General features: G+C 42.9%; 3 protein-coding genes across 5 annotated transcripts in view; 2 read left to right on the forward strand and 1 right to left on the reverse strand.

Annotated features, from left to right (window-relative positions):
* Positions 1-3,122, reverse strand: part of LOC138214722 (major histocompatibility complex class I-related gene protein-like) — an 8,666-nt gene extending 5,544 nt beyond the window's left edge. For 2 of the 3 annotated variants that reach the window (XM_069176500.1, XM_069176499.1), the window contains exons 1-2: positions 2,964-3,103; positions 1,670-1,930 (exon numbers count right to left, since the gene is read on the reverse strand). In XM_069176500.1, coding sequence (XP_069032601.1) covers positions 1,670-1,930; positions 2,964-3,015 — 313 coding nt within the window. In that variant the 5' untranslated portion in view covers positions 3,016-3,103. Of the gene's footprint in view, positions 1-1,669; positions 1,931-2,963 lie in introns of all 3 variants that reach the window. The other variant, XM_069176501.1, reaches the window with a different exon arrangement.
* Positions 3,123-8,124: 5,002 nt separating this feature from the next.
* Positions 8,125-13,447, forward strand: tapbp.1 (TAP binding protein (tapasin), tandem duplicate 1). The gene is made up of 8 exons (XM_069176495.1): positions 8,125-8,427; positions 9,394-9,582; positions 10,349-10,597; positions 10,914-11,273; positions 11,437-11,760; positions 12,137-12,238; positions 12,473-12,501; positions 12,637-13,447. The coding sequence occupies exons 1-8, from the start codon at positions 8,367-8,369 to the stop codon at positions 12,646-12,648; spliced, it is 1,326 nt and encodes a 441-aa protein (XP_069032596.1). The 5' UTR covers positions 8,125-8,366; the 3' UTR covers positions 12,649-13,447.
* A 482-nt stretch (positions 13,448-13,929) lies between these two features.
* Positions 13,930-23,112, forward strand: daxx (death-domain associated protein). Its single transcript, XM_069176494.1, has 11 exons — positions 13,930-14,233; positions 15,399-15,654; positions 16,753-17,181; positions 17,381-17,512; positions 17,601-17,717; positions 18,397-18,628; positions 19,105-19,274; positions 19,358-19,508; positions 20,052-20,637; positions 20,916-21,051; positions 21,465-23,112. Exons 2-11 carry the CDS (start codon positions 15,418-15,420, stop codon positions 21,522-21,524), a joined length of 2,250 nt encoding a protein of 749 aa, XP_069032595.1. The 5' UTR covers positions 13,930-14,233; positions 15,399-15,417; the 3' UTR covers positions 21,525-23,112.
* Positions 23,113-24,973: the final 1,861 nt, after the last annotated feature.

A 24,973-nucleotide genomic window follows, 5' to 3' on the forward strand; every position in this document is an offset into this window, starting at 1 on the left:
TTCAATGTTTCTTTGGTTCCTCTTCAGTTCAGAAAACCAACAAAACCTGTTGAAGAGCAGTTTGACAGTCTGAGCAGGTTGAACCTCCGATCAGTCTCCTGCTCTCCTTCATCAACTACAATCTTACTGAATGTTAAGAAACACTCAGTTTAGCTGCTATCACTTCATTATGTTTCTGCTTCTGTCATCAGACAACTGAATGAGTATTAACAGTGATTTGATGGCGGCTCATCCATGCTAACGTTAGCCGCTAACCAGGTGAACTGTAACTCTGCACTGTGGAGCCGAGACGCTGTTAAATCCCTATTTTATATGAACGTGAAGCCGTCGGACGTAATAAACGTGAATACAGCTGCAGAACAACACCTGTGTTGTGTGATCACAGAGAGGCTGAGAGGTGACAGAAAGCTGCTGCAGACGCTGGACTCTGTCTGAGCAGCCAGACGACACCGTTATTATATTTTATACATGTGTTTAATACCATCTGGAGAAAATAACTCTGGTTTCAGGTGGAGAAAATGACGCTTCAGAGAGGATATAGTATTTGTTTTAACGGCTGAGCTTCACTGTGAGCAGACACTTGATGTCGTTTTGGGTTTTGTTGTCGCTGCTGGATAATAAAACAGGTTTTCTCCTTTTTACTGTTTGTTCAGTCACTAACAGGAGGATCATGTCTTCATGTCTTCATGTCTTCATGTCTCCTGCTGGACATCCTCCTACAGCCTCAGCAGTCCAACTCTAACCTGACAACATGGACTAAAATGGAGTCGACTAAAAGCTAACAATCACTTCCTGTCATTTTAGTGTGTCCAGAAACAGATTGATGAGAAAAGGTGTGTTTTTAATGAATGTAGAGAATAACAGCATCATTTCTGTGTCTCAGAACAACAGTTCAGGAGTTTTCCTGCTTTAATCAACATTTATGAGCCTCAATTAAATCACTGTTGATGCTCATTTGTTTGTCTGCCAGCAGAAACAGAGAAATAATGAACTGAGAGCAGGTAAACAGTGTGAACATGAAAAGACAGAAGAGGTGATGGAGGAGAGCAGGAGAGGACTGAACGGAGGTTTAACCAGCTCAGACTGTCAAACTGATCAACACACGCTGACTCTCATCTCAAAACTCATTTGTTTGCATTTCACAAGTTTTGCTGAGTCACATTTCTGAATGACACATTTCTTTATTTTTTATTAGTGGACTACTTTTACTTTGCAGCAGTTGTAAGACGTGTTTGGGGTTCAAATTTGTTGATTATGTTTTTTAATGAATCAATTACCGATAAATAGAGTTTAAAATTCCTGTCTCTGAAAAACAAGAACAAGCAAATATTTGGAGTTTTGTGTGATAAAGGACTCACATGTATTATTGATCAAATGTGTTGTTGACTAATTTTCCACTGATTGACTATATATATTTTACCACTTAAGAAAAGTATGTTTACTGAGTCACTGACACACTGTGGTCAAATAAAGTTAATCCAATCAAAACTGGAGTTCTGCAGTAAATTTCTTGAGTCGTGCAGTTAAATCTTTTAAATCTGTGATCTGAATGAAACATTTTCAACGTGTGTTCACACATGTGTTACTACAACACAACATAAATATCAATTACTAACAACCCACTAAAAATTAACAACATAAAACAGTAAAATATGAAACATGAACAAACCTCCAGTTTGGTTGAAGCGCTGCTTTACAATCTCAATGCTGGATTTGAAGGTCTGCTGGTCACCAATGGAGATCTGCGTCTGTCTCTCCCAGTACTCTGGTCCTTCAGTCTCGGCCATCCAGCCCTGCTTGGGAATCTCTTGTTTAATGACGCTGTCGTAGTAGGAGATGGGTTGCCCGTCTACAATACCCACAGTCAAAAACTCTGGGAAATCTGGTATTCCTGATGATGCCGTGTAGAAGTACAGCAGCGAATGTGTGACTGTGGCAAAAAGAAAACACAGAATCAGTCTTTTGAACAACAGGTTACAGAGAATCATCAAACTCTAAACTCAAACATGCTGCAACAGGAACAAATGTGAAACAACACTAATTATAACCAATGTATTATTATTATTATTATTTTAATATATTGTTATTAATCATATCCTTCCACTTCATTTGCATATAGTTACAAATCAATACATCTGTCAAAACTGTAGACGACCTAAAACCACTTTATAAATAGTTTGGATATGAAATACAAAAACAATACATCACTTTGAGTATTTTAAATGTGACTTTCAAATAACGTATTTCCATCCTGAGATAGAGATTAGACAGATTATACATTCATCAGGATTTCGACACCAGGCTTCTCTTCCATCTCTATTTTCTATCTTGTTTATTGAGGCCTATTTACTTTCCAGGTGACATATAAGCGAGGAGGGCATTTGAGCATCAACGGAAACATGAAGTCATCGTTTGCCTTTAAAACATTACGAGTTTCAGTTGTGTCGTCCAGAGAAGGTTTTGTACAATGGAACAAATACACGGGGAATAAAAACGACATCAATAAGATTCACTTGCATTCCTGTGTTTTCTGTCCAATGTCCTTAATTTGCATTTGATTTGCACCCCTGATTTTTGGAAATAAAGGCGTTGCTACCTCGTAGTTAAACTAAAATCATAAACATTTTAATCGGGCGGGAAATGCAATAATATGCTAAAAAACGACGATGAACTTTGTGTTGATGTTTATTTACTGTTTATATAAAAATAAAAATAAAACAAGATAACAAAAAAAGAAAACAAAATGAAAGTGTAACTACAGGCTGTATAGCTATCAACATCTCCTTAACTTAGATGTCTAAAGTAGGCCAGCCTATTCTCGACTTTACTGTATTTATTTGACAGCTTTAGTGACGTCGCGCGGTTTTTCGATCAAACCGGAATTACAGATTATAATCGGCGACACAACAGTAAAAGTAGACCAGCTGAGTTCACCTCCAAATGATCAAGACAGTCGGACTTACCCGCCGCAGCATTGTGTATTCCCAGGAGAACCAGGACCACCAGGACCTTCATTGTGATGTGGACACTCAAAAACAGACCAACCAAGTTGTAATCAGCACAGCGAGGTGTCCACAGAGAGAGAGACAGCAGGACCTCCTGCACCAACTCCCGGGATGAACTGAGGTGACGGTCGGAGGAGCGTCACAACTAAACCTCTTTTGAGCCAATCAGAATTTAGATCGAGTCCCGCGTCACTTAAATCTGGGTCAAACTTATTCACTGAGGTTGTAAACGAAAGTAAACAAGAAATACAAATTGAAGTAAAAGATGAGGACGGAGCACATTGGTGTTTAACTTTGCAGCACATAGTCCATGTCATGCTGAATCATTCAGATGTGGCACGATTTGTAAAGTAATGATCTGAAATGATTTGATTTTCTGGAAGGTTTGATGTCAGTACAAGCTACGGATCAGTACTTTGGATTTTGAGGGGATGAAACGGTGTGTTATCATTGATTGTTTTCTATTCCTCTTTGATCGACCTGGGTTAACAAACATATTTACAAATAAGTGTCCTTTCTGTCGTTACCTGGTCGTGACTGACACGACAGGAAATGTGCTGACTTGCTCCCTCTTGTGGTTCCCACTTGCAATAACGTGCAGCAGAGATGCCACAGTGCAGTTGGGCTTATTATTAAACAGCTTATAAATGAATATTTAGGAAAGTCAACAACAGGTCAGTTAAACTCTGTCTAACAAGAAGACTCCTGTGTATGCTGAAAAGTGCCTGGCTAAAGACAAATCTAACACCTCTGTTGATGCCGGACATGAGGCTGTTTTTCTATTTCCTGCTGCTGAGGCAGGTTACAGTTATAGGATTTAATATCTGAGAGGCAAACGCAATGATTTCCATTCATGGTGATAACAAATAAATAAAATGCAATGTGTTACTAACTGGTGAGAAAAGAGACAAATGTTGTGACCTTGTTAACCGAGCGTGAATTTATATTGTAGCTGAAGCACTTGTTGATTTCCAGGAGAACTGCTCCGAGTACCAAAAATATATTTGACAAACACGACTAATGTCTTTTAATGTGGTACAATCATCAACGTTATGCAGTCTGAAAACCACAAGAACCAGCTGTGCTAGACCTTTAAAAAACAAATCATACTTTAATTATTTGATAATGACATCATAGACATCCAAAGGCCTCCTTATTGTTTTGTAGAGTTTCTCATCAATGTTGAAAACGATCAAATCTCAATGATCAATACTCTCATCTCGCTAAAACTGTGGGTTAAACTACAAAAGTGAAAGTTGGGTGTTTATTGTGGCCAGAGTGAAGAAGAAATAAAACCGAAGCAGAAAGAGAGTGAAAGAAGTTGTTTCCTGATCAGATCAGATCAGCTCTGAGTGACAGGCTGAACCTCCTGACCTCATGTGGAGCTGTGGACGCTGAAAACTGCTGACTGCACAGAAATTTAACGCCACTGTTGATGTTTGAACACTTGATGCTGATTTTCACTCGCTCTCGCTTTGGTACTCTTTACATTTTAATTCTCACTCCATGTTTCTGAAGCACTCGATCGCCGGTGTAGAGTTTCAGTTGGACTTCTCCAGCTGGGACGGTGTTATTTATGTTATACAATCAAAGCAATACTGTCTGTGTTAAATCCTTTATTTACAGGATTTAATAAAGCTGGACTCATATTGTTTATGACACTGTGGTTAGAAGTCTGGTGGACAGAAGCTCTTCCTGCTGACTGCTGATCAATACCTGGGTTTCCCATTGAGCTGTCAGTGTGACAGCGCCTCCTGCAGGCAGACTAGGAAACCTACAACATCTTTAAAACAAACATTTGGATGCTTTGAAGAGATTAAGCGCCAATAAACACCAGATCAACATCTAAATATTAACCGGGTTTTCAGAAACAGCTCCTATATTTCTGTGGTTGGAGACAACACCACCCGTCAATATTCAAGGACCACACAAGTCAGAGCACGAATATCTGAGAGCTTCATTTGAGAGTGAGCAAAGGGAAGTGTGACATTTGGTACAAGAAGAGGAGGAGGTGGAGGAGAAAGAAGAAGAGGAGGAGGAGGAGGAGGAGGAGGAGAAGAAGAAGAAAAGGAGGAGGAGAAGAAGAAGAGGAGGAGGAGGAGGAGGAGGAAAAGTGTGACATTTGGTACAAGAAGAAGAGGAGGTGGAGGAGAAAGAAGAAGAGGAGGACGAAGAGAAGGAGGAAGAAGAGGAGGAGGAGGAGGAGGAAAAATGTGACATTTGGTACAAGAAGAAGAGGAGGTGGAGGAGAAAGAAGAAGAGGAGGAGGAGGAAAAGGAGGAGGAGAAGAAGACAAAGAAGAGGAGGAGGAAAAGTGTGACATTTGGTACAAGAAGAAAAGGAGGTGGAGGAGAAAGAAGAAGAGGAGGAGGAGGAGGAGGAGGAGGAGAAAGAAGAAGAGGAGGAAGAAGAAGTGTGTGACATTTGGTACAAGAAGAAAAGGAGGTGGAGGAGAAAGAAGAAGAGGAGGAGGAGGAGGAGGAGGAGAAAGAAGAAGAGGAGGAGGAGGAGGAAAAGTGTGACATTTGGTACAAGAAGAAGAGGAGGAGGAGGAGAAAGAAGAAGAAGAGGAGGAGGAGGAGGAGAAGAAGAAGAAAAGGAGGAGGAGAAGAAGAAGAGGAGGAGGAGGAGGAAAAGTGTGACATTTGGTACAAGAAGAAGAAGAAGAGGAGGAGAAGATGAAGAGGAGGAGGAGGAGGAGGAAGAAGAGGAGGAGAAAGAAGAGGAAGAAGAGGAGAGGGAGGAGGAGAAGAAGAAAAAGAAGAAGAAAAGGAGGAGGAGAAGAAGAAGAGGAGGAGAAGAAGAAGTGTGTGACATTTGGTACAAGAAGAAGAGGAGGTGGAGGAGAAAGAAGAAGAGGAGGACGAGGAGGAGGAGGAGGAGGAAAAGTGTGACATTTGGTACAAGAAGAAGAGGAGGTGGTGGAGGAGGAGGAGAAAGAAGAAGAGGAGGAGGAAGAGGAAGAAGAAGAAGGAGAGGAGGAGAAGATGAAGAGGAGGAGGAGGAAGAAGAGGAGGAGAAAGAAGAAGAGGAGGAGAAAGAAGAAGAGGAGGAGGAAGAAGTGTGTGACATTTGGTACAGGGTCATAGTGTGTGAAGTTCAGGAAGACAAAGGTACCAGGATGTTCTACTACAGCTGGTCCTGTTCTGCAGGCTGCAGGCCAGCATGCTACTCTGGATGTTCTTACCCACAATCCTCTGCACATGATCACATGGGTCACATTGATGGAGCCGCAGAGAGGAGGTGGAGCAAATGGTCTGAACGGGGGAACTCACAAAAGGGAGGAGGAGGAGGAGGAAGTGGAGGGGGAGGAGGAGGAGAAGAAGGTGGAGGAGGAGGAGGTGGAGCAAATGGTCTGAACTGGGGAACTCACAAAAGGGAGGAGGAGGAGGAGCAGGAGGAGGAGGAAGAGGTGGAGGTGGAGAGGAGGAGAGATGGGGGGGAAGAATAGGAGGAAAAGGAGGGAAATGACGAGGAGGAGAAGAAGAAGAAGAAGAAGAACAGGAGAAGGAGGTGGAGGAGGAAAAGAAGATGAAGAAGAGTAGGAGGAGAAAAAGGAGGAGGGAAAGGAGGAGGAAGAGAAGAAGAGGAGGTGGAGAGGAAGAAGAAGAAGAGGAGGGGGAAGAGGAGAATAGGAAGACACCTGAGAGTGTCCTAACACCTGAGAGTGTCCTAACACATGAGAGTGTCCTAACACGTGAGAGTGTCCTCACACCTAAGAGTGTCCTAACACCTGAGAGTGTCCTAAGAGTGTCCTAACACCTGAGAGTGTCCTAACACCTGAGAGTGTCCTAAGAGTATCCTAACACCTGAGAGTGTCCTAACACTTGAGAGTGTCCTAACACGTGAGAGTGTCCTAACACCTGAGAGTGTCCTAACACGTGAGAGTGTCCTAACACCTGAGAGTGTCCTAACACGTGAGCACACTGAGGGAAGTACATCATTTGAAACGCAGCAATTTGCTTCATTTAATCACTTCTTAAATTGTTTTTAAATGCACATTATATACAAATAAAAATAGAATAATATTAAATTTAACTGAACTAAACAACAGTGAAATGAATTAAAACAAACAAACAGCAGTGCAACGGTGTTATTGTTGTGTGATGGATTTGGCCAGAGGTGAGTTATTGTATAGTCTGATTGCAGCGGGCAGGAATGATCTCCTGAATGTGAATTGATCATGTTTGTGTAGAGCTTCTTTTCTTTTTTTTATGAACCATGACAACTTTAATGATCTGAAACAGCCAGGATACAACTTTGTGAACTAATGTCTTGTTGCTGCTCCAGGAGAAGTGATGATGGTGGCCTCTGCAGGATAGTCAGTAGCAGTGTTGTGTTAGAGCGCCACCACTGGGCCGAAAGCAGCACATCTCTCTGTGCTGCTTTCTGGGAAATCACATGACAAGTCGGAATTAGGTTTCGTTTTTGTGTTTATGCCACAGATCTGGTATGATTTGCAAATGTTTCGTCCCGACAGGCCTTCTTGTCCTTCTTGTGTTGCCACATTCATCCTCACTTAGAAAAACAATCACAGAAGAAGATCAGTGTAACTTCAGTCATGTAAGGCTTGAAAGTCATAAATAAAGTGAACAGCTGGTTTTACATCTATAAAAACTGCTGAAATATCCCATTTGGTGAAATGAAAATCATCTGTAGGCTACTTAACGAACAGTAACCACATTTTCCAACCGCAGTCATGATAAAACTCAGTTGCAGGACATTGTTTGCAAAGGAACCGAATAATAAAAATAATAATAACAATAATCCTTATCTGTATGGCACCTTTCATACAATAAAGAGTTTTACAACATGAGAATTACATGCAGTGTTCCACATAAAAACAGATATAAAGGAACAATTTAAAAGTACAGAAAATAAACGAGATGCATAAGAACAGATACAATGCATAAAAATAAATACAAATAGCGTTAAAATATCAAATAAACAATCTGCATTTTAAACCAAACCGAAGCACATCCTGACCAAGTCCTACCTGACTATTGTTTGGTAAAGGGCGCCATCTAGCGGTGAGTTTGAAGAACTTCTCATTGTACATGTTTAAACCAGGCCGACCGCATTCAAGTTCTGGTAAAAGGTTTGTCTTTTCAGCTTCTAGTCTTTTTTTTACTTTTCTGATATAAAATGTACTTTTTGTGATGGCCTTGTGTTTTTGTATTGTATGTTGACATGTTGACCTGAATTAGTATTTCCCCCTGGCTGGCTGACAGACGTTACACGTGAAAGTGAAACTAAAATCCAGCCCTGGACTTGCAGGGGAAAACCAGCCGTCAAATCGCCCTTTAGTCCGTGTGAGAAAAGCAGAAAGAGTACCAGACAGCTGAGGGAAGACACATAGCCATGACAAACTTTTCTACAATTTATAAACTGAGCCTGGTCGCTGTGATCTGCTTCATCGAAGGTAGGTAACGTGTTTTTCTCTGCTGCTCTGGCAAAATACACCAAACGGAAAATAGACTTTTTTTTTGCATACAGTAATGTCCAAGTAACACCTTTTGAATATACGCACGAGTCATACATCCCTTTTGTAAATATAGCATAATGTGGTAATATATGATAGAGCAAAACAGCTAGAAGAAACGACGTTAACTGTAAACTATTAAAACATAGTAATATCTGTGTTGTGTGAGCCATTGGTATGCCGAGTTTCACATGAATCCTATATAGAAGGTAAAACGTCTTAATTAATGTTCCAGCTGTAAGTAAGTTTGCCTTTAACATTGATGGTGTTTAAAATTCTACATTTGTAAATGGGGTTTGGTGTGACGTGTTCAGTGAAGTGTTGCCGTCCTCTCGTGGCCAAAACGGTTATTACACCCAGCTCCAAGCCGAGCTGTGCTGTCTCCACTTTTGGCTATTGGATATACTGAATGCTATTAAGATTCGTGAAATACATGTATGCTTGAAAATATATAGGTAGAAAACAAAAAGGGAAATTTAGGATTATTTTTCTGAAAAAGATACTTTCTGCGCATTTTGTCAGAATTTTTGTTCAAGGTCCAAACAGGTGAGGATGAGGCAGAAGGGATGGAAACAATTTAGAGGAAGATTCACCTTTTTGGTTTCTTAGAGAATTAGTTTCACCAGTTTTGTTTTTTTTCTGGTTTATAATTCCTTCTTTATTTTGAATTTCTCATTTCTGCAAATGGCATATTTAACAGAACTACAGCAGGTTTATTCTCTAATAGGTCTTGGAAGGACACTATACAAATTAGCAAATGCATCATTTATTGGAAAGCATAGCGGGATTCCTTACAGAATACAAATATGACACATAATATAATCGTACTCTTATGTTCATGTTTTACAGTTGTTGTTTTGTTTAAACTCATTCGTCAGTATCTTGTTAAATCTTGTCTGTCTGTAGCCTGCAGCAGCAGCCTGGTGTTGGAGTGCTGGTTTGTGCAGGACAAGGCGGGTCGAGGAGGCGGTTTAACCGGAGCTACGAGCCAGGAGAAATCTCTGCTTCACATCCAAGCAGATGCACACGGCCTCAGTTCAGAGTCCCGACCGGCTCCTTCCGACATCAACCCCGACAGAGTCTACTTCATTACTGGTGAGTTCAGCACGGTGACACTGAACAGCACATATAACCACAACATTTACCTCGATGTGTGAGAGGCAGTGTGCATTGTGCTTTGAGATGGTTTTTTTCATGCATCATGTGACAGCTAGTGGCGCAAATTGTTCCAACTCGCTGCCTCAATTGAAGGTAAATATAACCCAGCAGAGAAAAATGAGAGCTGAACAACAGCTCTCATTTTTAAAGTGATCATAATAACTGAGATGATTGAATATTTTGAGCTTCTCTGTCTGATTTGGATGTATTCACACTTGTTATAACATTTTAAATATGATATTTAATACTCCAGTGTACATGGGGTAACAGGTTTATTTTTGCACATATCCTCTGCCTCCTTTGTTTTTACACTAAAGATGTAAACATGTATTCTGTGACCTGATAATTTTACCTCATTGACATTTGTTTGATCACTTTGTTAAATAAATTAATCAGAGATGTGAGGATCAATTCTGATGTATAAATCTAGAATATGTGTTCGCTGTATTGCTGCACAATCTGCTGTTTTCTATCGGCCTTTTTACAAAATTTATGAACTGAAACATCAGGTGTCTGATATTGCTTCCTGACATGTCTTCAGCTTCTTAATTTCTCCATTTTGTCGACACTTAAATATGAATTTGTCCGCGAGGCATTCTGTAATGAATCTTTCCAGTAAAAAAAACAAAAAACAAACATGTTGTGATTTCAATTTTATACCATTCACACCAGGTTTTATCCCTCCCACTCCCTGTTTTCTCAGACCCGGCTGCCACTCTGCGCCACCGCTCTCTCAACCCTCCCAGAGGTTCTATCCAGAAGCCCAGGTGTGAGATCAACCCCTTCCTGCCGCAGCCCTCCACCCTCAAATGGGTTGCTGCGCTCACAGACTCCGCCCTCAGCCCCGTGTACCTGCAAGCCGACTGGTTTTCCACCACCTTTCAGGGCCTCAATAAACAGCTGGGCATTTCCACCATCACGCGTGCCCCAACGGGATCTAAGGAGCACGACGGTAATGATTTTACGGCACAGAAGACCAGCTGAGTCACCCAACACGTGGCTGCTGTCATTTAGAGCAGTGGTTCTCCATTTGTGGGGCCATTTTCAGCAGGTTGTGGATGTGTTAGGAGGGCGGGGGGGGGGGGCATTTTTTTTTAATTTTCAAGTCTGCAGAATTTCTAATGCTGATGCTTTTATTTTGAAGGATTTTTGATCCAGTGTGGCTCCAAAATTTCGAAGTACTTTGGAGGCAAAGGACAAATGTGGGTCCTGAGGCCAGTTGAGGTGCCGGTTTGACTCTCTCCTCCTCCCCTCTCTTGTTTCCTCAGTGATCCTGAGCGTGACCACTAAGACCGTCTCGGTGCAGTCCAGACTCGGGGAACCGGTGCTGCTGGACTGCGGCTTCTGGGCCAACCCTTCATCGCCTCTGTCCGGGTCGGGTTTCGCCGTGGAGTGGCGCTACCAGTTCAGAGGTCACGGCCGGCTCGTCCTGGCCTACGACGGCAAGACGGACCGCATGGCCGACGCGCAGGAGGAAGGCGCCATGCTGGACTTCCAGGCTTTGCACGAGAAAGGAAACGCATCCCTGACCCTGCCGGAGGCCAAAGTGCGTCACTCCGGGACGTACATCTGTACGGTGTTCCTGCCGTACCTGCTGGTTCAGGTGGCGGTGGAGCTTGAGATTGTAGGTGAGGGAACAGGTTGTAGATTGGAGGCACTACCCAACGGTCCTAATCCTGTCTGCTTTTAAAAAACACTTTAATAAGCTGATTTTTATATTTAAAAAAAATAGTTCCGTTCTTAATTCTGTTTCCTTTTCTTTCCTATTTTTTTTTTTACTCCTCTACCCAGAACCTCCATCTCTCTCCATCCACCCCTCCCCTCTGCCCCTCGTCGCTCCAGGTCAGACGTTGACCGTCCAGTGTGAGGCGTCCGGCTTCGCCCCCCTCTCCCTGGAGCTGAGCTGGGAGTTTAAGGGTGCCGATGGAAAGTCCAGGACCCTGGGATCGGGCAGCGCCACGGGCCACAGGCAGGCTTGGGACAGCACCTACAGCCAGAGCACCCGGCTGGAGATCGACACATCGAAGCTGGACCTGGGCCGAGGAGGGGAGGTCACCTGTGTGGCTGTCCATTCCGGAGGCACACGACGGGCCAGCACGACCCTCAGTGTCATCGGTGATGTGGAGAAAACTTAGTTAAAACTCAATTTAACTGCAACGCTGATAGAAAAATTTAACTTTTAGGATAACTCGGCTATGAAGTTTGCAAGGGTTCGCCAAATTTGTGTCTACTTGTACCTGGTTGATTGTCAGATACAGTTAAGCTTTTTTTTCCCACAGAAATCATATCGCCCACCCCGAGTCTGACTTTTTTTTTCCCCCTGAGATTTTATTATTTTAACACACCGACTACATCTGGTGGAATATGTAACTCCTAAAGGTTGAATGTTGAAGGTCAAATTAATTATTTTTGTCCAAATTAACAAAATAAAACCATGCAAATCAGATGAATGAAAATTAGCAGGCTTTGAATTTAGTTTTTTTCTTTTCAGGATTCAGTACTCCTTCCGTCGAGGACTCGATGGCGATGGTCGGTGTGGCGCTCGTGCTCTACGGGCTCATCAAGTTTGTCTCGTGGACTTTCACCAGCTCAGGTAGCAAACAACTCAGAAACATCAAACACAAAATCTTTTCTTTTCTGACAGTGATGATATCAATTCTTGAATTTATTGATTATATGCTGCCAATTAATCATTTAAAGCTGCAAAAAGTAAAAAAAACAACAACTTGACATTCATATTGAAATAAAATCAAATAGAAGTCACACTGAAACACATTTCTGGTAAGATATTTCATTTTTAATCAGACTTTTCTTTCTCTTTATGAAGGCTCGGACGAGGCCGATAAACCAGATAAGGTAACGCCACTTTTCTGGCCTTTTTTTAATGTGTTTCCATTAATGTTATATATTTGTTCACGTCTGTTTCATCATCGTGGAGCTGCTGCTTTGCGTTTCCTCTCAGTAATAATTTTCTCCGTCTTCCCGTCACAGAAAGAGAAATAAAGATGAAAGACAGGAACTGAGTGTGAACGGAACCACTAAACCTGTCAGCTTTGATATCTGGGATGGATTTCAGGAGCAGCTTACCGCCTTTTTTTTTTTTTTACAGCATGCACTAGTGATAAATCTGAATAAATTTGAATGCTCTTTTTTTCCCCTTGAACTCATTCAGTTTCAGCTTATTTCTGGGTCAGCTAGTATTTTTTTTATATTTTGTTATTTAGGAATAGACGTGTTGCACTAGGGTGTCGTGATGAGACTTTAACTTTCCTCTGAAATGTGATATTGATGTATCATACTGGCCTCTTGTGTGTTCTTCTTACTGTATGTTGTCACAAACACTGGAAAAGTACCAGACACAGAGGAAGTTTGAAATGATGATGTGTTGAGTTATCAACTTCAATTTGGAGATGTTTATTATATATTAACTTTTACCTTTTAAGGGACCAAAAATGAGTCTTTCAAAAGTCCTATGAAAAGTATTTTTTTGTCACGATTATTATAAATTCAATATTTGAAAAAACTGTCAGTCAAAACCGAAACCCAAAATGTTATTTCTGTTAATACAGAGAATCTGTGTGTGTACATTTTCATATTGTCGTTTTGTGTGTGTTTGTCTTCCCCGTGTGTTGGTAGGAGTGATGCGCTGTAATTTATGCAGTCATTAAACTTGTATGGCAATGTGAAGGAAATGATACAAACTGAGAAAATATTTTTTGTCTGAAGTGAAAAATTTGCATCATAATTACATATTTGAATTGAACTCAGAATTTAAAATGAAATAAAAACTTTTCTGAAAACATGTCGTCTGTGATTGCCAGATTATAAATAGTGCTCCTTTTAAACATGCTGGTGCTCCACATTGTCCAAAATAACCTGGAAATAGTTATATTTATGGAAAAAATGTGTTTGAGATTGGAAGCAACCCCCAAAAACTTATTAGTAATAATAATACATATAAGATTTAAAAATGGGTAAACTGGTAAAATCTCTCAGGGATTTTATGAAAATAATTTTGTTTAAGATTCAGGATTTTTTTTTAAATTTTTAAATTTACATTTTTTTATTCTTTACGGTGATTTTACGTTGTTGTTTTATTTTGTCACGACGCTCAAGGAAACGGGATCTGGTTGCAGACAAAATGGTGGACCTCCGCTGCTGACAGGAAATCACATGACCTTAGCAGAGGAAGTGCTGAATTCGTCGTTGGTCAGTCGTCCAATGGCCAGCGAGGTTACTGGACGTCATCCGTGAACCAATCAGAGGCATTGATGCTGATGGGACTTTAGCGGGTATATTTACGCTCTCCAGTCGACAGCGTAGCTAAGTTGACGGAGCATTGTTTTGGTCAACAGAGACTCAGGTTTAAAAACACGATTCTCTCGGTTATCCGGGATTAGTTTGATTAGATCGACGTGTACTTAAAAAGAACATGTTGGGCTTCGTCCTGATTCGTTATCTCCTCACTTAGAATCACAATGCTAACTAGCGACGCGGTGCTAACGGAAGCTAACTGAGAGTTTAAACATGCATCGTGGCGGAGCGTTAACGTCCTTTGTTGTCACGTCAAACAGCTCGTAAACAAGAGGTCAGTATGTGCGAGCGTGTCGCGACGTCTGCAACCCCTCCTCACTTGCAGTCATCTTTTGTCAAACTTGCTAAATGTAGTGTGTCGTGTTTTATTTGGCTGCGGCCACTGTTTAGTTTCACCGAGCTGTTCAGACATCAGACGGAAGTTAAAGCGCTTTCTGTGGATGAAGCATCAGATTCACGAGATGAGCGTGTTTCTGTGCTCCTGCTGCGGCAAACGTGGGACGCAGAGCCGGGAGCCCGCTGTGGTGATGACGGCTGCCTCCAACGGCTACTTTCACCAGTGATTCAACCGATCATCGATGATGGAAAAAAATAATGAAAATGCTGATTACAAGTTCCCAAAAGGAAAAAGGAAGGATGTTGTGATCGCTTGCAGTCAATAATAGACTCTCAGACGTTCAGGGGATTATGAATAAATACATCAAAAATAAATTGCTGCTGCTGCTGTCACGAAAAAGATCAACTGGAATAAGAAAACATTCAATTATTCTGCTTGAAAACTGATTAAAAACCAGTTGCTGCAGATCAATCGACAAAATGTGACAAACGTGTTGTTTCTGTTCATGCTTTTCTTTTGAGGAATTTACTGTTCACCCTTGAGCGTTGAACTTCACGCTCTCTGGTGCCACACATCAAAAGCCGGCATCATATTGCCAGGTCAATTTATTTATTTAAAATATTTCTTACCAGATCTTCGATCGGACGCGGTGTTTTTCTCTGACTTCAAAATATTGTTATTATTCGAAAATAATTATAATCCGAGTGTTGTATCGGCAACAATGTTGAAAAATACACAACAACAACAAAACGGCGCTATTTGATCACTCCTCAGTTTATATTGAACTTCACTGACAAATATTATCTCTGGTTCTTAGTTTTTTTTCAGATGATTTAAAGTCTGCTTAGTTTCCGTTTTTGCAAATTAAAGTCAGACAGTTTAGATATGATGAACATGAAATGGAAAAAAAGCAAATATATTGACAGTTGAGAACCACAATAGGATTTTTAATCTGTCATTGATGGTGTTCATCATCCAGTTTAAAGATTTCAATAAACAGAACTGCAGCTCTGGAGTTTGATATCATGACATCTTTTGGTTTCAGTTGCTTGTGTGACATCGCTGATCGACTTTACCTCCGTTTGTGTTTTTCTACCGACAGAAAACAACCAACCTTTTGGATGGCGGTGGCTCCCGCCTCGATGGCAGATAAGATCATAGTCCTTGATGACGACGAAGAGGAGAGTCCTCAGCCCTCCTGCTCTGCCTCCGCCTCGTCCTCCGCGCCTCCAGCCAAAAATGTGTCGTCACTCAAAGCTCAGCAGGCGGCGCCCACCCACATCACCCAGTCGCCTTTCGCCTCAGCGAAGACGCCCACGCATGTTCTGCAGGCAGAGAACCAGAAGTTGTTCACCGAGGTGAGCTCGTATGAAAAGGCTCGGCATGAATGATGATGGTTCAACTTCAGACAGATGCACACGTCAGGTCCAAAGTCATTATTTAGAAAATAAGCCTCAAAAAGACATGTTTTTTTTTTTTTTTTTTTGGGAGGGGGGGGGGGGGGGGGGGGGGGTTGTTTGATTGACAGGCCTGTGGTGCAGTCAGGTTACAGCTATCGGTGGGCGGGACGTAGTATCGTCAGGTTTCCAATCAGGTCAGTCAGATCCACCGGTGGCTCCTCCCCCAGCTCGTCCAAATATGGTCACTTCCTGCTCCAAACCGCTCCGAACTGGCAAAGATGGCGCCGACCAAAATCTGAACTGGAGGCTTCATAACGTTCACAAACAAACGGGTGCAGTGGTTAGCATTGTCGCCTCACAGCAAAAAGGTTCCGGGTTCGAATCCGGTCCTGGGCCTTTCTGTGCGGAGTTTCCATGTTCTCCCTGTGCTTGCGTGGGTTCTCTCCGGGTTCTCTGGCTTCCTCCCAACATCCAAAAAAACACGCACCTCAGGTTGATTGGTGGTTCTAGAAGTTTCCCTCAGGTGTGAATGAGAGTGTGAATGGTCTTTGTTTCCGTCTGTCTCTCTGTGGCCCTGAGAGGGAGGCTGTAGCTCAGTCGGTAGACTGGGTTGAACACGAACCAGAAGGTTGGTGTTTCGGTCCCCAGCTCCTCCTGCCCACATGCCCAAGTGTCCTTGAGCAAGACACTGAACCCTAAGTTGCTCCCGATGGTGTCCCATCGGTATGTTGTAAGTCGCTTTGGATAAAAGCGTCAGCTAAATGAAATGTAATGTGACGTTACCGCTCGGTACAAATAGATATCTTTTTCGCGGAACACGTCTCATTCTCAATAACAAGCGACCGTTCCCTCTCCCACACACCAGACACCATCTCTGGTTGTTGAAAGAGCATTTTCTGAATAGTTGATATCTCGGGTGGATCAAAAAAAATGTCATTATATTGACATAATAATAAAACATAAAGGCTGTAAACTTCTCGTTGTTCCACCTTCGTCACCTCGTCTCCCTCCTTGTTGATCTTTTATCCTGCTTGGTCTGTTTTCTCTGCCCTCCAGTTTGTGGAGCACTGCTCCTCTCTCACCAAGGACTGCCCCGAGGTGTTGACCTTCCTGCAGACCAAGCACACCAAGGCCTGCCCGGACTACCTGTCGTCCGTGGAGTTCAGGAACACCCTGGGCCGCTGTCTGACCCGGGCTCAGGCCAACCTCTCCAAAACCTTCGTCTACATCAACGAACTGTGCACGGTGCTCAAGCAGCACGCCACCAAGAAGAGGCCGTCCCTCATCAGGGTCGAGCCGGGGCCCTCTACCTCGACGTCCAGTCCTCTCCGATCTACCTCCGCGGGGCTCAAAAGCAAAGACAAGACTAAAGGGAAGACGGATGAGGAGGGAGGAGGAGGAGGGGAGGAGGAGGGAGCCTCCACCTCGGGGCTGCAGGGCGACGACGCGACGGAGAGAAAAGCCAAGAGGGCATCCAGGAAACAGGTTGGTGTTTTGGCCAACAAAAACTTTATAACTCTCATAATCAATAAAATGGGATTTGTATGGAAGATTATTTATAACGTATTTTTCCACATTAGAGAGCAAAAGAGTTAAAAAAAATAAATAAAGAACTTTAATAAAGCAGCCAGTAGATTGGCTCCGCCCCTTTTGACCCGTCACCTGTCCCCCTCCCGTCTCTCAGATTGCGTACCTGGAGAACCTGCTGAAGGTGTACAACGACGAGATCTGCCGCCTGCAGCGGTCGGAGCTGAGTCTGGACGACCTGGGAGCCGAGGACTCGCTCTACATCCAGGAGCACAAGCTGAAGAGGAAGGTCCGTCCGGGACTCTGCTGGTTTACAAGTTAAGACGTGTGACGGCTCGTCTCGATTCCTCCCTCATATTCTCTCTTTTTTTTTTCAGATTATGAAGATTTATGAGAAGCTGTGTGAACTGAAAGGCTGCCACATCGTGACGGGACGAGTCATCGAGCAGAAAATCGGCTACACGAGCACTCGATATCCGGAGATCAACAGGAGGGTGAGCCGCCTGCTGCCGAGTCACCTTTTGGCGTTTTACCTTCAGTTATCCTCCCAAACGACGTTGGAGTGTAAAATCACGACACCAGATTATTGTGACTGTCAGCAGGATTTGACGCGTCTGTGGATTGTTTGTCGTCACGGTTTTCAAAACCACTCGGAGCGCAGTACAAAACCCAAAACGACAGATATTACATAATCACCTGATCGGACCGCAATTATCTGGCATCATTAATTTCCGTTCACTTCTGTAAGAGCAGTTAAAAGAAAGAAAAAAAGCAGAAATGTCACGTTTTCATCGCAGCTCCCACGTCGCTTGAGGTTTGGCTGAAGCGCTTTAAATGCCGTCATCTTCTTCTGCTTTGATTTAATGGGACGGGTGGTACATTAGCGCCACCTACCGTTTCATCTGGAACCTCTACTATCCAACGAGCCTCCAAATAGCATCTGCAGCCAACAATCGGCTCCCTCTTTAACCTTTAATTTAGCTTATGTTGTAATAGTGGAATAAAATAAGCAACTATACAATTTGTATGACAATTAATCATCTGATGAAACTGCGTGATTGTGAGAGTTATCTGACACGAGCCGTAGTTGTGGGAGGTCAAATGGACTCCAGTTAAAGAAGCTTTTCCAGTTTTCTGTGTGGAAGTTGAACGGCTGTCCCTGCTGCCCGTCAGGTCGAGCGTTTCATCAACAGTCCCGAGGCCCACAGGAACCCTCCGGATTACCCGGACATCCTCCAGCAGGTGCTGCGTGCCAACGAGCGCCACAACCTGTGCCTGAGCAGGAAGCAGCTGAATGAGATCGCCAAGGAGGCCTTCAGCGAGACGGGGAGCCGCATGCAGGAGCGACGCCACCTCGACCTCGTCTACAACTTCGGCTCGCACCTCACCGACGCCTACAAGCCTGGTAGGAGGAGAGAGATGCAGGCCGGCGTGGGTCAAAGGGGGTCAAAGTTTCTGACAACAAAAACGAGGGACAGAGAAAATGTTTTCCAGCTTTCAGGGATTCAATTCTTTGTGAATAGATAACAAGATTTTTACTGTTTTAGTGTCTAAATTACAACTTCGGTCAGAGAAAGTTTTGTCTTTCTGTTTTTTTACACATCTTACTTGACATTCATTTTTAGTCTCCATTGCTACTTTTCCGTAGTTACTCCAGCTTTTCTTTTTTTAAACTGAACCAAACAAAGCCGACATAATGCTGCTCTGTGTGATTTTTAAATAGCGTGTTTATACCTTTTATTCAGGGACTTCAACAGGACTCGTGTCCCTGAACGACACTGAGAAAACGACCTTTTTTTTTAAAAATTATTATTTTTGTATTCGATATTTGCCGTTTCACCCGCTGTTCTCACTCTGTCCTCCCTCCCGCTGCCCGTGAAGCCACAGACCCGGCGCTGATGGACCAATCGCTGCTGCGGAAGCTGCGTTCCAACAGGGAGGTGTCTCTGTCCCGCCTGGAGGAGGTCATCACCAAGTACGCCGTCAGACAGGACGACACCGAGGACCAGGAGCGACGCAGGCGGATGGAGAGAGACGGAAAAGACAAAGAGGTGAACGCAGGGTTTTCACACGGAGACGTGACGGTTCGCGTGTTTTCAGTCCTCACAGCAGATGTTCTGTTTGTTCACTTCAGGGCCACAAGACAGAAAAGGAAGCGGGCGCTAAAGAGGTGAACGGAGTGGCGGAGGAGGAAGAGGAGGATGACGAGGATGACGAGGAAGACGAATCGTCAGACCCGGACATCGAGGAGGAGATCCAGGCCAGCACCCAGCAGGACGGTCCAGGTCAGATGTTTTCATGGTTTTCTGGAGCCGTCCGTCTGTTTGTCCTTCACACATCTCCACAAACGTGTGTTGCTGACGACCCGAGGTTGTGCAATATTATTATTATTATTATTAATACTATTATTATTAATAATAATAATATGGAAGTGTGTGTCCCGGAGAGCAGGCAGATAATCGTGACACGTTTAATATTTGTTAACTTTCATTTAAAAAAAAAAAAAAGGTGACCGCCAAGTGATTTAATTTCACTTTCACATGAGCCCAATTCAAATAAAAGGACATTTCTGGCGCCGCAGTCGAGCAGCAAACCGCTCTGAAGAAGGCGACTCGGCAAAACCACCGGCCGGGAGTCAAACTGCTGAACGGGCTCTTTCAGCCAGCGTTGCACTCGTACCTCTGAAACATCATTTGGAGACGTTTCATTTTTATCTTCCGTGTTAAATGTTTTCATTTTTGCCGTGTTGGGATTTCTCTCACTGTTTACACGTGGGTTTTGTTTTTTGAAGAGAAGATTTAATTGCATGAAATCACTTCTTCCTGCAGACGAGGACGAGGACGAGAACGAGGACGAGGACGAGAACGAGAACGGGAAGTACGACGGTAACGAGGCGGATCGAGCGAGCGAAGGCGCCAACAAGGAGGATCAGACGGACGACCAGACGGGCAGCGTTTCTGCCGGCGAGGAGGGAAGCGTGAAAGACGAAGAGGAGCCCGTCACGAGTGGACTCAGTCCCATTTCTGACGAAAGCAAGTCCCACGTTTCTCCCGGGTCGGACATCCCCTCCCCCAGAGACAGCCCCAGCCAATCGGAGCCCACGCAGACCGACCACGAGCGGCCGCTGTCCAACGGCGACCTGGCGGGGCCCGTGGACTCCTCCAGTCAGGTCTCGCCGCCTCTCGTGAGCACCAGCGACGCCACCACGGACCCGGCGGACGAGCCCCCGAGAGCAGCCAACGGGGAGCCGCTGCCGCTGTCGCCCACCATCATCGTGGAGAAATGTTACACGCAGACGACCAACGGCACGTCGCCGCCGCCGAGCCCCAAAGTGACGAGGAGCCGGAAGAGGAAGAGGGAGGAGATGACATCAGGGAACTCTCGCAATGCGAAGCACATCATCATCCATGACAGGTGAGGAGGAGGAGGAGGAGAAGGAGGAGGAGGAGGAGGAGAGGGGGTGGGTGGGGGAGATCTGTATATTTATTCTGTTTTTAATGTACGAACACTCCAGATTTGAGATCCCACTTCTTTAAACTTAATGTGAAATTACATACATTAGAAAATGTTATTGAATTAACTACAATCTTTCTCTGGATGAATTTATTATTGACACTTTTCTCTTTTGTTTTTACCTCTACTGCTGCATCCTCTCCCCGGTTCCTCCTCCTCCTCCTCCTCCTCCTCCTCAGTGAGGTGGACATCCCTCTGGACATGGGCGTTTTTAGCTGCAACTCTCCGCAGGAGGCGGAGTCCACCCGAGCCGACACTCCCACCCAGGAACTGGTCAGCAGCTCTCAGTCGACTCCGCCCCCCAAAAAAAACAAGGTGTGAGGAAACAGGCTGATGGATTACATTACAGGGTATTTGTAGCTCAGGTCATGTGACGCTGCAGATGGAAACCTGCCTCTAAAATGAACAGACCTGGTCCGGATGGCAGCAGGTGGGTTTTCAGACGTCAGGAGACGTCACGGGGAGAGCGAGCTGCAGATTATTAGGATTTCCAGATAGTTGATATGAAATAAAAAAAATAAGCCAATTGTCAAATCTTCGAATTGAACAGCAAGATCTGATTGGACAAAAGTCCTTCAAAAAATGATACCAAGTACATGTTGTCAACCCCAGTTCATAGAGAGCAAAGTCCTTTAACGGCAGGACGCCTCCGATTATTCTCCCAGAGATGAAAAGGGAAACTCAACCTGATTTTTGTTGTGTAACCGTGTCACTGTTTGTGTTTGCAGGTCAACGTGGCGACCCAGTGTGACCCAGACGAGATCATCGTCCTGTCAGACTCAGAATGACCTTTGACCTCGCTCAGACTCTTCCACCCCCTCCCCCCCCCCCACCTGCCCCCCGCCGCCGCCGGCAACTAAAAAAGCAGAAAAGCTGAATGTTTTTTTGTTTTTTTTTAATTCAGGATTGTCAAGGTGCTCAAATAAATTACAATTTAAAGAGTCGATAGTTTTTTTTTTTTGTTTGTTTTAAACAGAAGAGCCGATCACGGCTGTGGAGGGAAGACTGTGACGCTCGTAGCTCATAGTTACGTTCTACCAATCAAAAGCCAAGGACACCAGTTTCTGTGAAGGACTTGTAACTTTGATAGTTAAGCCGGCAGGAACAGGAACCCTCCAAACAGGAAGTGACAGCCTGGCGTCTGACGTCGCTGTCGGCTGCTGTTAGCATTAAAGACGTTTTTTTTTTGTTGTTGTTGTTGTTGTTTTCTGCTCTGAACTCGGAGCCGAAAACTCGTCTCCTCGGATGATTGTCCCCGGACTCGAATCCTGATCTTTTGTTAGCGTGCTCGAGTGAAGAACCAGTGCCTGATAACATGAACTGTGCAGACGGCGGCCAGTTTGTTTACATTTTTATATTAGGATTTTTTTTTTGTCTTTTTCTTTTCTTTTCTATATAAAAGCGAAACGTTTGAGCTGGCGTCGTTTTACTCGCTGTTTGTATTTATGATGCGTTTTGAGTGCGATGTCCTCGAACGCAGCACAGATCATGGAAGACAAAAAAAGAATTGGAATTCTTCCTCTTTTTGTTGTGTTGTTTTGTTCTTTTGTTTGCCCTCCGAACAAATTTCTATTTTAATGAACTCTGCTTGTTCCCAGATAACTACATGGAAACTCGCCACAGGACGACTTCCAAACAAAGACCAGATTTTCATTTGAGCCCGTTTAAAAGATCCTCAACGCCTTAAAACGTCTTAAGCAATCCTGTCATTTTAACGAAGATTTAAGGAAGAAAATACAAGTTTTAATCGCACAAATAGTCATTTTCTTCCCCTGCTGTTGATACACTGGACATTCAGATGAATTTGGCCGTTCAACTTCAAATTTCTGCTTCACTGCCGTATTTAAAATAGTATTTTTTGGCCAGAGTTGCACTTCCAGCATTTGATGATTTATTTTGTTGTTGTAACGCCTCTATGAGTTTCCTGGTTGTTCCTTGTGTAACTGAACACTCGGTGCGGTGATGGATGTCCCGTTTGATCTTTTTATCAAACCCCCGTTTTAGTTTTTTCTGCTCCCGAACTCTCGTACCTCGCAGGTGACGCGGTACTTTGGGGTAAACGCTCTTTTCAGGGCTCCGACATCGTAGACCCCGAATGTGGTTATCTTTGCTATACGACCTGTCTGGCCTCGTTTATGCAGAGGAGTGATCCATCATTCACTGTGAATTCTTTTCTTTCTCAATTTTGATAATAAAATAAATAGTTTTTGTTATAAACGGCCTCCGTGTGGCTAAAGTTTGTACTTGCGTGTATTGAAAACCGTGTGAATGAAATGTTTGTAGATTCGTTTTATTTGTTCACCATTAAAAGTCTCAGCAGGTTCATCTTTTAAAAACTTTACGTGTAGAATATTAAATTCATTGTTTTGCATCTTTTGTCTGCAGTGATGACTTCTGTCTCCTTTTAAATGCCTTCAGCCTCGTTTTTTATTTTTTATTGGTGCTCTACTTTGAATTTGCTCCGCCTCTCACCGGCCAATTAAATCAACCGCATTTCTCGAAGCAAACACGCAGAGGGAGGTTGGCCAGACAAGACGAAGAGATATTTATTTAGACTCGTCATCGCTCAGCAGGGAGTCGACCTGAACGCAGCCTTTGCTTGAAGCTCTGGGAAAAAAAAATTCTTTCACGCAGTCGGCTGTGATTTCAATATTTCAGATTTGTTTTGGTGGTTTTGCTTTAAAATCAAAATGTCCAAATTATGCTGAAGAACTTTTAAAGTTTGACAGTAAGTAATCTTCCCAACACTGTTGGCCACCACGTGACCCAAAGAAAAGCTCTTCTAAAATTAAAATAAAAAAATAAATGAGTTTTTCCACCGTCTGTTCACAGATTTTAAATGAGAGGAACGGAGATCTTACCTCAGCGGTGATGTTTGGAGAGAAAAAGAGGAGTTGACGCCTTTTCTAGCAGCTTGTTTTTTTGTGTAGCTGCATCACAAAATAAAAGTATTAACATCCGCTGCAGTGTTCTCAACAGTTTCTCACCGCAGACATTCAGACTTCTTGTGCAGAAAATCACAGGTGGAATTAACGAAGGCTCGGTTTCATTAAACCATGAAACATCCTGTGGACTTCCTGCTGGGAAAGGTTTGGCTTTGCTTCATTGAAGTTGTTTAAATCTTTTAGTTAGTTATTAATCTGAAACACATCAAACCCCTTTAAACATTTTTTTTTATTTCCTGATGAGTTCTAGTGATGCAGGATCTTAATAAAGTTTATGAGACTCATGAAGCTACAAAACTGCAGGAAATGCTGCACCAACAGTTTTATGTTTTATTTGGCGTTATCGACTGGCTGCTCATGACTTCTGGAAAAAACATCCTCAGCAGCAGAGGAAGGAGTTCAATAAAATACTATAATAAAGTGTATTCTTATGCCAACTAATAAAACATAATAAAATGTATCAAAAAAAATTGTCCTAAAAAAAAAATCAGTAAAATTCACTAAAAAGTTAAATGAAATATAACTATAAATAAATAAAATTTAAAAAACGAAATAAAATGAAATACAATTAAATAAATACATGAAATAAATAAAATTCCATTAAGAAATTCCGATAATTCCAAAAGACCACGAAGAGCTTTAAAACTCAGCAAAGGGATTTTAAAATCGTTTTTCCAGCATACAAACAACACAAATACAGAAGTCTGTTATTTGCACCAAATAATTTATTAATCATTAATTATTCTGATACATATAGCAGAGGTGAATATTGATGTACTGTAGTTTTATTACATTATTTAGTAACACTCAGGATTTACAAATGTAATTTTCTGTATTCACTGTTCAACAATCAGCTGGTCAATCCGAGGACACGTAAGACGTAACACGTTGTGTCATGTACAAAAATAAAAACACTTCAGTCGAGTTTTCAGCAGCAACTTTTTTTTTAGTTTTTAGTTTTACTTCTCTGGATAAAGGAATGTGGAGCTCGTCTCTTCGCTCGCTGCAGTCGGACGTGACGTCGGTGGAGTTTGGAGGTTTGAATTACGAGTATTTAAAAGGCATTTTGAACCGAAAGGCTGATTTGGACCCTCGAACACACAATGAGTTGAAATGTGAAACACTTTTGGTCTGGAGTCAATTTCTTCTGTCTTTCTTTTTTTTAGGATTGTGGAGATGATTCAAGAAAATTAAATGACGTCCTTTTTCTATTCACACTTTCCTTCAAATAAACACTTTAGAAACCGTGTGTGGAGGTTTTATTGAATATTTAAGGGATTTTAATTGCCACA

The sequence above is a fragment of the Embiotoca jacksoni genome, unplaced genomic scaffold (genome assembly GCF_022577435.1).
Source record: "Embiotoca jacksoni isolate LCO1_2020_lvr unplaced genomic scaffold, fEmbJac1.0.p SCAF_7, whole genome shotgun sequence".
In the NCBI taxonomy this organism is placed as follows: Eukaryota; Metazoa; Chordata; class Actinopteri; family Embiotocidae; genus Embiotoca; species Embiotoca jacksoni.